General features: G+C 26.6%; 1 protein-coding gene across 3 annotated transcripts in view; it reads right to left on the bottom strand.

Moving 5' to 3' along the window:
- The window catches only part of LOC123273183 (collagen alpha-5(IV) chain), a 32,259-nt gene extending 19,887 nt beyond the window's left edge, over positions 1–12,372 (bottom strand). For 2 of the 3 annotated variants that reach the window (XM_044740471.1, XM_044740470.1), the window contains exons 1-2: positions 11,738–12,372; positions 6,438–6,620 (exon numbers count right to left, since the gene is read on the bottom strand). In XM_044740471.1, the coding sequence (XP_044596406.1) occupies positions 6,438–6,620; positions 11,738–11,812 (258 nt within the window). In that variant the 5' untranslated portion in view covers positions 11,813–12,372. The remainder of the gene's footprint in view (positions 1–6,437; positions 6,621–11,737) is intronic. The other variant, XM_044740469.1, reaches the window with a different exon arrangement.
- Positions 12,373–12,587: the final 215 nt, after the last annotated feature.

Raw genomic sequence — 12,587 nt, 5'->3', positions numbered from 1 at the left:
TTTTTTTTTTTTAATTAGTAAACTAAAATGATATAAAGATTTATTGAGAGTTATAAAAAATAAATAAATAATAAATTATGTAATAAAAAAAAAATTTAGTAATTTATTGAAATTTTGACTTGAAGAAATTAAAAAAATTTTTTTTTTAATTCATTTTATGATAGAAAAATTTATTATAAAATTATTTGATTTTTGACATTAACAATAAAAGACACGTGGATGGTTTTAAATACCGAAATAGTTTCATTTGATATCTTATACTAATGAAATTTACACCAGCTGACCATGTAAAATCCTTGGAGATAATTTTTACATCAAAATTTTTAATACTCCAGACATTTAAGAGTCACTATAAAGAAATTAATGAAATAAAAAATTTTATGGTTGATAATACTGAAAAATATTATGATTTTTTAAACAGATAAATATAAAATGAAAAATAATTTTTTTAATTCTACTTTATAAAATTTAATTTAAAAATAAAATTTCTTATTTTAATAAAAATAAAATCTTAGCCTAAAAAGATAAAAGTTAAAAATAATCATGAGGACCAACAGGAAATGACATCTCGCCTACTCTTTCACAAACTCATTTGATAACCTCCTTGTCACTGAAATTCAATAAATCACCGTCTGGTAAAAAACCGCCCGAACTTGATCCAATTATCGTTCTACTTTATTTCCGATAAACTAAACATTTTCCAGCCTGAAAACTCGCTTATCTGCTTTACAGGGGTCAAGTATCAGTACACCATAAAACGTAGAACGTAGAAAAATATAAAAACAATCTAAGTGCATCCAAAATTTTAAATTTTAATTTTCAGTGGGCAGACTAGACCGGAAATGCATTTTCACCCCCGCTGTAAAACAGGAACCTCCGTATCCGTTGTCTTCTTATCTGTATCGTGCGTGTCATTCACAACTTATAACTTACACATTTTCCTCTCTCGTACTCTTTTCCTCTTCATTAATAACTACTCATCATTCATATTAATAGAAATCAGGACAAATAATAATAAAAAAAGAAATTACTATTGTTAAAATTTTGAATAAAAACTTTTTTTTAATAATAACAATATTTTTTAAGTCAACGATGTTATTTTTATTATTATTATTTATTTGAAATTTTAAAAAATCAATTTAATAATAATATTCTTCACATAAAAGTATTGATATTAATATAAATATTTATTATATTAGGGTGATCAAAAAAATAAAAAATTTTTTTTCCCAAACAGGCTCAAAAATTTCTTTTGGAGAAAAAAAGATTATCGTGAAAATAATATAAATTTTAAAGTTATTATTACATTAAAATTATTATATAATAAAAATTATAATAATAATCATAATTTTTCGGTTACCGAAAAAAGTTTCACGGAGTAAAAAAATAACATCTTTACTTAATCTTAACTAAAATTGTCAATTAAATAAAAAAAATTTTTAATTATTGGATATATTCGACCGAGGATGGTATGAGTGCTCATACCGACAATAGTGTATATTCAAATTATACATTATTATTAAATATTAAATTATAATTAAATATTAATAAATATTCAAATTTTAATTATATATTTCTTAAACGGATGAATGATGTATAATATGGTCCATCATGTAATGTCCTATAATATAAAATAAAATAATATAAATAAGTTGTTATCGATTTAGTCGCTCGAAACTCGAAATAGTATTAAAACAATAAAACAAACTAGTAGAGCAGGAACAAAAGTAAAACTTTGAATTCAATTAAAATTTCAATTATTGAACCGTATCCATTTAATATTTCCAACGTCACTCCTCGGTATTTTAAAGCTCTCTTACATTCCACAAATAACTATTATCGTTTTACTAATTCACTCTTTTGTACTTTACAGCTTCACTGCTATGCAGTGCAACGTAAACCCAGTAATAAAATGCTTTATATTTAACTCAAAATAAATTTTATATTTATACTATTATATACTATGCGACTATTCAATACTCTTGTTATTTATTTATTTATTAATTATTTGTATGAGCTCCAGGCTTTTTAAATTTTCAAAGAGAGAATTTATTTAAACTAAGATAAATTTCTTGAGGCTAAAAATAAATCAAATTAATTTTTCACGAAAGTACCTTTTAATAATTAAGTTAATTCCAATCGACCGCGTAGTACTCTCGTTAAATAATTTAGATTAAAATGATAAATCCGGAGTTCTGTGCGACTAATCAATACATTTAAAGTAACCCATTAAATTTCGAGGAACCGTTTGAAGTAGAACTACTTCAGCCGATTAAATGCTGACCTACTAGATTAAATTGTCAATAGTTAATCAATTTCCTTACTATTGTTTCAGGATAATCTACTCATGCTGGAGATTGTTAAGCTATTAGTTGATTGAAGGACAGTCAAGTTTACTTTATGTGCAATCTGTATTTATAGAAGACGTTGTTTAATCTTCAGTTCATTACACGTGTTTACTGTTAAAAAAAAAATTAAAAATTTGTCGAGTGGATTATTTTTAATTTTATTTATATTATTATTAAAAAAAAGGAAGAACATTTGATTTTTTTTTATCAAATAAAAATCAAAAATTAGTTTAATAAATAAATTTTAATACTTAAAAAAATATTGCCTAAATATTTTTTTTTTATTCCTAAAAATTGCAATATAAAAGTTAATTTTAGTAATTAATTTTATTTAATTAAACTATTATTTATTATTTATTACTTTTTACGAAAAAAAAATAATCATTAAGAAAATTTGGTTAAAAAAATAAAAATATTGAAAAAATTAAATTAATATTTATAAAATTGAACTTAAAATCATTTATTTGAATTATTTGATATTAATTTAAAATATAAAATTTTTTTCAGGTAATTAAAATTTATTTTTTCGGATTAAAATTCAAATTTACTCTGAAATCTTTTAAGAATTAAATATTGAGCTAATCAAAGAGAAAAAATGAAGTAAAATTGATAAAATAAAGTAAATCAGAATCGATAGATCAAACGGCAACTAGCCAATAAATCCCAATAATAATAATAAAAAAGAAGCAAAGATCAATGCCAAAGGCTAGTAGTAACAATTCGCAATAAACGCCTACAAATGAAATGTCATATCGCATCAGTTTAGATGTAACAAGACGATTTGTAACAATTGGAATCATTATAACTGTTAATATAGATAATAGTTACTTTATTTTATGGAATATAAGCTCAAGCTTGCACAAGTAGCTTGTATTATATATTATGTATGATGTATCTTCTTATAAATGTATAATAACAATCATTACATACACATCTTTTATTTAATGTACTTATTTATAAAAGGACGGATAAGACTCCATAAAGCAACTGTTACGTCACCCGTTCTTTGAAGTCTCTGGTAAAGTTGTTTGCGTGTGCCAACACCGGGTCACTAACTGATCAGCACCAATAACAAAAGGCTAACTCATGGTCCAACTATTTCGTCATCTCTTTCTATTGCTTTTATTCGTCTCAATAGTATGTAAATTCTTCCGATTACTTAGACTATTGATATTTGCGGAACTTTGAGAGTTCAAGTGAGTTATTTGGATGAGCATAACAATAATATTAACTTATTTTATTAATGTAATGAGTAGAAAAAATTTATTTTTTATTGAGGAAAAAAAATTAATTATTTTCAATAAGAAAGATTTAATTTTATTTTTTACAAAAAAAAGTCTCTTATGATTTTTTTTTTTCGTATTTTCAATATTTAACTCAGTAATTTAAATTAAAAAAATTTCTAATTGTAATTCTTGCACTAAAATCATAAATTAATTCCAATAATTTTTATCCCACTTAAATAAGCCTTAAGGGGAAAAATACGTGTAGAAAAACTTTTTCATGCTGATTTTTTATTAATTTTTTTAAGGTATGAAAATTAATGTTATTTATTGAAACTATCAGGTTATTTTATACATATATTTATATTTTTCCATTTTTTACGACAGTATAACTTAAAAAGTAGCAGAGATATCAGCTGATACACATCGTAGGTTGTCTTCCGACTTAGCAGTTAGTGTGTACTATGGAAGCCACAATTTTTATCTGAAATTAATGGCACAGAAAAATTACTTTTCTTTATACAATTACGCTGAATATGAACCTCCATTATAAGCGATATTTTTATTTAAACTATTTTTTTTTTTAATAAACAATCTATAAAAAAATAGTAAAAAATCACGATTTAATTTCAAAGCCCTCTAAAAAATGAAAATTTTTACTTTTTTTTTTGGAATTGAGGTTCACATAGAAGATACACATATAAAAAAAGTAATTTTTCTGTGCCATTGATTTGAGATAAAAACTGTGGCTTTCATACTGCACACCAATTGCTAAATCGGATGACAACCTACGATGTGTATCAGCTGATATCTCCATTATTTATTGTTATATTGTTGTTTAATACGAAAAAATACTCATAAATATATGTATAGATAACCTGAAAGTTTCAATAAATAATATTAATTTTTTATACCTTAAAAAAATTAATGAAAATCAGCATGAAAACGGCCTTTTATACACTGATAGAAGGATTTGTATATAGTTGAAAATATTTGTTAATATTTAACAAATCATTTATTAGAGACCACTTTTTAGTCCTTAACAAATATTTCTTAGTATTTAAAAAGATTCATTAATATTTAATAAATGAATATCAGATTTATTAAATACAAACAAATTATTTTAAATAACTAAGAAATATTTATTTAATAATAAAAAGTGGTCTCTAATAAATGATTTGTTAATTATTAACAAATATTTTTTGACACAAATAAATCCTTCTATCAGTGTACGTATTTCCCCCTTAAGGCAGTTCACGCAATTAAAAAAAAAAACATTATTTATTTTTTAGTATAAACATAAGTATAAGCATAAATGAATATGAGCTAACCGATGACTTCATATTCACGGCGGGCATTAATACCGATGCATATGATAATGCGCCGAGTAAATTGAGGTCGATCCCGCGGCTTGGGTACGAGAAGAGGACGAGACCGTTTGCGGGTGACCCGCGAGCTTTTAGTAGACTTATAAATAATTGATAATACTTCAATATTGATTTTCAATTAAAGTTTCTTTCCAATAAAATAAAAGTCCTACGACAATTTAAAATGACTGAAAAAATATTTAGGTAGTACTTGATGGATTTTTTATTTAAACTTAATTAGTTAGTACTATTGCTATACTTTATTTGATGACCTCGTTTCTGGCTCCAGGTTCCCTTCGCTATCGATTTATCGGGAATTAAATTTATTGAGAGCTATTTTTAATGGTATAATTTTGTGTTTTTACTTTTTAATGTATTATAGAAAATTGCTATGTGGGTTACGGCCCACGTATCATTCGCGAGGTTGCGACATTACATTGTTCATGATAATAGTAATGATTAAGTTTATAGAGAAATTGGTTGAAGGTTTGAATTTTGTTTTAAAAAATAATCTCACTCCTTTTTGTTTCGACACAATTTTTTTTTTTCTTTTCAAATAAATAAAAGTGAACTGTAAATGTTATGTGAAATGTGAGCGATCAAAGTGCGACCTACGGTTTGAATCACTTACACTTGTCGACTATTTTTAATCGCTGGAATTGAGTACGGCTGTTAACTTGTATGGCCGGAGCTTTCTATTTAATTATTCATTTTTATTTCGGTTCGCTCCTGGGTTAGTTCTTTTAGCGACTCTAGAGCTTTAAAATTCGTTTTCTGTTACAATCTGGGGCAGATTTGTCAACTGTTAAATGCTTTCAGCTTTTACATTCAAAGAAAATTACTTTTTTTTTAGTTGAAAAATTTTTTAAAGAAATTAATTGATTGAATTTTAAATATTTCATACTTGAAAACTTTTTTAGCATTAAAATTCTGTTAGAAAAAATTATAATTAAATTTATAAATTTTTAAGTTTTTAAATTAAATAAAAAATATTCTTTTAATATTTAAAAAATATATATAAATTTATAATTAAATTTATAAATTTTTAAGTTTTTAAATTAAATAAAAAATATTCTTTTAATATTTAAAAAAAAATCTACCAAATGGCAGATTCGAACTCAAGATCTTTAATTTTACTAAAAATGTACTGAATTTTAAAGCTTTTTAAAAATTAAATTCAGATTAATGCATTTTTCAATTAATTAAAGCAAATTAATAATTTTAAAGCTTTAAAATTTATTCTACTAGACTCACAAAGAAAATTCGGAGTTATTTTATAATGCATTGTATTAAAAATTGAATTATCCTTTCTTCAATCCAATTTCCATTTGAATATGAGTAAATATGAATAATTAAATAATGAAACAATTAGACATGTATATAAATAAATAAATTAAAAGATTCTTGGAATAGAATTCCCAGCAATGGAAGCAAAATGGAAAATATCATTAAAACGTGACAGAATAAACGGAATAATAAATAAATGAATAAAGACTTACTCGATATCCCTTCTCGCCGGTGCCTCCGTGCTCTCCATCGGCTCCTTTTTCTCCTTTGGGGCCGTCCGGTCCATCCGGTCCAATATCACCAGGAGATCCCTCGGGTCCCTGGGGTCCAGCTATTCCCGGGAATCCTGGCTGCCCTTTAATGCCCTTGCAGTTACATTTTTGCGTATTACAAACCTGCAATCAAGATAAGAGGTCATATAAAGTAATGCAATTTAATTTATTCCAGAAATAATATCTGCAAAGTGGGTCATTCAAATATTTAACCGCATAAAATTCACATTATTTTAGGCGCTCTTACAAAAACATATTCAGCCTTTAACTAAAACTACAAAAGATAAAACTATATTTATCTTAATTTTGAGCTTCTATTAATAGGCATAGTAATAATAATAATAATAACAAAACAAATAAAGTTAGCTTCGAGGAATTACTATCGATCATTTGGGTCAACAGAACCTCTGAACTAGCGTTTAAATTTCCGGTACGCTATTTGAGCGGCTACATGTGCTTTTATACTAAATTCAATAATAAATAAAATAAATTCAAAAGAAGTATCAACGTATGAACTTCTCTCGGATTTAAAGCAATATAAATACAAGAAAAATTGCTCTAAATATTTAAAAGCTGTTCGAGGTTCTTGAACTCGGGATTATCGTTTTTGCTCCTCGATAGTCTTCATATACATATTACTATACACTCGTATAATACATCTATGCGATTGTCGAGAGTAACGACCTCCTACCTCAAATCCAGGTGAAATGGCTTGATATTTTAATCAATCTATTATTATTTTGGAATAAGTTCTTTAGAAAATTTCAAAATCGAGCAGCTATGATCTAATTTTGATCAATGCATTTAAAGATTTATACTTATTTTAATTTTTATTAAAAAAAAATTTATTTGAATCGAGTGTCGGTTTTTTGTACAACAAATTTATTTTTTAATAACTGGAGTAGTTTTAAAAATTTTTTCTTTTAATCTTGGATTATATTTTTGACACTTCTTTATTAAACGTTTTTATTTTTGATAATTCGATGGTAATAATAGCGTTAACTTAAGGAGAAACATCAATGTGACGGTCGAAAAAAAAAGGTGATTTTCGAGAATTTTTGTGACAGAGAAAATAAAGGAATTTGGGGATCGGATTTTTTTTATTTTATCAAGGGTACATTAAAGATTATTACCCTAAATTTGTATTAAAAAATATTTAATTATTACAAAGTTATTAACAATCTGGTACACAGTAAAAAAATTTCCGTCAAATTTAACACAAATATTTGTGTTACTTACGGTTTTTACACAAACTAATGTTAATTCAACATTCTAGTGTGTTAAATCAACACATGAGAATGTAAAATTCTACACACTAGAGTATAATATTCTACACAAAAATTTTTATTCTTTACACAATGATGAAAAATTTTTTACTGTGTAGAGCACTAGAAAAAATTTCCCCCTCCATGGTTGCATCGATAATCTACAAACGGATCATTTTAAAATAAAAACCTAAATTGCTTTTTAATCAGTAAGGATGTAGTTATTGTTGCACCTAGTGAATAAAAAAAATTTTAATTTTAAAGATTTTTTTAGCTGGGTTAAAACAAAAAATAATGATAAAATTTTCAGTCACCATTTTTTTGAAAATTAAAATTTTCAAAATTCTGTACGTGCAACGATAACTACATCCTTACTGATTAAGAAGCAATTTAGGTTTTTATTTTCAGATGATCCGTTTTTAAGTTATCGATGCGACCATGGAGGGGGAAATTTTTCTAGTTACGAGATTGTTAATAACTTTTTAATAATTAAATATTTTTTAAAATGATTAAATTACTTTGGAAAATAAATGTTCCTTGATCATAATGTGAAACAATAAACGATTAACTTCAACGAGCCCATAAGCTCTCGGTATATGATATAAAACGAAATAATAATAATAGTGATAACAATACCAACAGTTATCGTTACTAACTACTATCTTTAACTAACTACCGGATTGCTTGTAAGAAAGTTAACGCAGTGCAGTAAGTAAATTATTAAACCAGCATCTTCGTTTACCCCAGTTTATAACCACGACACGTATTTGCACCCTACCCGTAAACCCGTGTACTGTACCCAGATATATAAAGTAGGACTGTGATAGTGAAGAAGGTTCAAGATCTCAAGAACTCCAAAACTTCTTAGCAGAAGTACTGAGCGAGATTAAGATATTGCTTCAAAGACTACAGATTTAACTTTAACTATTCTATTATTTACAATAATTATATTTTAATAAAATTTTAAGATTACTATTATTAATTTTAAATTTTAAAAAATTAATTTAATAATATTAATAAAATCTATTAGACGACAAGTAAAGACTACATAAAAAATGTAGTATAGTAAAAAAAAAAGCGACTTGCTTTCAAAGACCTTTCAATCGTACCACTATTCATAATTTTGTATTACATGTTTCATTATTATAAAATATAATCCTCAATCGTCAATCCTCAATCTTTAATCTTCTATTCTTATATAAAATATAAAAATTTTTTTTAACCGGGCTTAAATTAAATTTAATTACATCACCAAATTACTTAATGCCGAGGATATATAATGTATCAAGTATAAGTTTTTAAATTTATTATCATTTTGGAGCAGATTCTTGTCATTAATGCGTTATTATTGAAACTTTTATTTATTTTCTCAACTTATTCTGTTCGAGTTTAGTGCTTGGTTTAGTTCGCTTAAGTTTAAAAAGTAAAAATAAAAATGAAACGAGGGAGATCAAACCGGAATAATGGGTTATCTCATCGTGTTTGACATGCGGATCGCTCTATATTTTTATGTTCAAAGAAGATATGTATATACGTATGAGTATTATATGGATGGATGCTGATACCCTGACAAACGTTCTTCTCATTGATTTAATATAACTATGACTATATAACTGAACATTAAAACTTTACTCATGTTACTGTTCCGCTTTTCTTTTCTTATCATTCAAAGTTTGCAAATAGTTTTCATTTTTTTTAAATATTATTATTACTATTATTATAATTATTAACTACAGTTATTTATAAAAATTTTAAATAAGTAATAATAATTATTATTTACATCTTTATTTATTTATTTATTAAAGAATAATTGAAATCAAATTACCAAGAAGCGCTCAATACTCATAAGCTTCAATTATGATAATTCGAGTTAAAAATTGCGGGTTGCATAAAGTGCCCGATTAAATGACTTCATAAATATTGTAGACCAAGGTCGATAATTTTTTGAAACCAAAAAAAATTACAGTAGGATGAAACCCATTAGAAAAGGAGGGGAATATGATAAAAATGAAAGGAAAAATAAATTATGCTCGATCCGAGTTCGGAAAGTGGGAGGGGGTGAGTTTTTAAGGGTAAAAAATGGTTTATTTTGATTTCCGGCAAAACTACAAGTCCTATGGAAAAAAGTTAAATAGAAAAGTTGTAGGTAATAAAAAGATCTACAACTTTTGTATTTACAATTTTTTTACATAACCTCAAAATTTAGGTGAAAAATTCAAATAACCAAGTTTTTGGTTTTTTATTTTTATCTTTTTCAAAAATTTTTTTTTTTTCTACGAAATTTGGTGAAAACTTACCTTATTATAACCCAAAAACACTGTAATTTATTTGATTTAAAATATCTATTTTTTCGCCTTATTTTAACTTAATATAAAAAAAGCACCCTAATTTTCAATCGAAAATTCTTGCGTCAAAATATCAGCTTTTTCCTAAAAGTCTGGGGGCTTTTTGTTCGTTAAAATTTCTACTTTCTGATGGTGTAAAAAAAAATGTACATAACTATAGTAAATGTTCACAGAAAATGCAAAAAATTGAAAAAAAACTCGAATTCGAAAATTTTTTTAAATTTGGATTTGCCGGAAAAAGAAAGAAAAGTGTCGTTAATTTTCTTTTTCCGGCAAATCCAGATGTTGTATCGCAACGAAATAGCAGGAATGTAGTAAGGCCCAGACCCTCCTAGGTCTGTCCCCACTTCTCTATGAAATACCTTACAATGGGCTAAAATTTACCGTAGATCATAAATTAGGTATATAAATTATCTTAAAACAGCAATAACTAGGTATCTATAAATATTATTCAAAGAAGATTCTACAACTTTTTCAAAATATTGTAGATGTCTTATTAAATATTAACTTTATTAACTCATTTGTTTGTTAATTATAGTAGTATATTTCAATTTTCAATTTTTTCGTTTATCAATGTAACATGAAATTTTAGGTTTTTTGAGTGATTAAAGTGTAAATTTTAATAAATAGCTCAAAATTGTACACAATGATTAAAAAAAAAATTTTCGAATTTGAGTTTTTTTTCAATTTTTTGCATTTTCTAGGAACATTTACTGTAGTAGTGTATATTTTTTTTTACACCATCAGAAAGTAGAGATTTCAACGAACAAAAAACCCCCAGACTTTTTGGAAAAAGCTGATATTTTTTATTATATTTTAAATTAACACATAAATTATGAATTACATATATATATCTTTCAGTGTCCACGTACATATTAATGTTAATGTGTATATTTATGGTGATATTTAATGGACGGTAATAAAAAATTAATGCTGTTTAAATTTCACTTCTGGCGAATTATTGCAAGTATACTAATAAAATTTTATTATGTTATTGGAAATTTATTTTTATTTTATTATCATTATCATTAATAAAAATTGGAATAAATTTATTAATAAATTATCTGAGAATGATTTATAAATTTTTATCATAAATTTGACTTCACAACAAAAAAAATTGATAAGACTGTAATTCATCAATTTTTATTTTTTTAATAAGTTTTATAAAAAAAAAAAATTAAATTAAAGTTAATTTACAATTTCTATTTTTAAAATAAGAACCTTAATTTAAATTCTCCAATTTCCAGAAAAATTTTTTCTTAAAAATCAGCAGGGGGACTTTAAGTGGTCGTTTTTCGTCCAAGAATAAAATAAAAAAAATCTATTTACTTAATTTAAAAAGCACTCTTGAAACAAAATTTTACTTTGTAAAAAAAAAAATTAAAACTAAAATTAAAATTAATTTTAGTAAACTTATTAACAATTTAATCAACAATAAATTTAAACAATTTTTCTCTTAACAGTTCCATCGATTAAAAATTTTTTTCAATAATTTAAAAATTTAACTTAACTCTTCAATCACAAGCAAAGAAATAAAAAAACTGACAGCTGTCACGTGGTCAACTCTCACCCTTAATTTTTCTACTCACCAACCTCCGAAAAAATTTAAAAAAAAAAAAACAAAACTCACCACAGCATCAGCAACAGCAACCCAGGCGGCAAAAAAAGCAAGGATCCAAAAAGCCGGTCTCAAAATTCCAGCCATCTTGTCCTTTCTACTCGACACCACCCCAAATAAAAACCATAAATAAAAACCCCTAGGTGCCGTTTTTTCGCATGTCTACCGAAAAAATCCGCGAAATCTAAAACTGAGGTGACACTAGCTCTCCCGGAGGCTGGTGCGCCCGAAGACAGTTGTCTCGCTCCCGTGTTAAACACAGAGAAAACCCTCCACTTGTTAAGGTCCCTTCTTTCCTCCTTCTTCTTCTCTTTTCTCCTCTTTGTCTTTTTCTCAGTTAGCTTCGGGCCTGCGAACCTTCTCCTCCTATGCTATCGCACTGTACTACACCAGCAGAATGTGCCCACCATCGCCATCAGCTTGAGCCTACGCGCGTTCTCAGCTTGGTATCCATGTATCCTTGCGCTGGTGTGTCCATATCAGACAAAAACAGCACGAGCGCCGAGAAAGAGAGAGACTCCACAGATGTGAGACCGAGCCGAGATTCTTGCTCCACTACAAGCTGATGCTGCCTTTTAAAACGTTATTTTCTTCCAGATGAGCTTCTATTTGCCGGCGTAGCGCTCAAACGATCTGGTATTGGTGGCAGTCGCGGAACACCAAGAAGAGCGGAGCAGTGCGCTAAGTAAAGTCCCCAGTCATCAGCAAAAGTCGTACCGTGGCTTAATAATTATTAAATCGACTTTGAGTGTGATGGAAGTTGAGCAAGCTTGTTTGTTGGTGAGTCATGATTGGCCGGCTGGGACAACCAGAGCGGGAGAGTAAGCTCTGGACCGGAGAATCTTACTACATTCGTTTCCTA

Source organism: Cotesia glomerata, linkage group LG10 (assembly GCF_020080835.1).
Source record: "Cotesia glomerata isolate CgM1 linkage group LG10, MPM_Cglom_v2.3, whole genome shotgun sequence".
Taxonomy (NCBI): Eukaryota; Metazoa; Arthropoda; class Insecta; order Hymenoptera; family Braconidae; genus Cotesia; species Cotesia glomerata.
The sequence above is the reverse complement of the archived record's forward strand: the minus strand, read 5'-3'. Positions and strand labels throughout refer to the sequence as shown.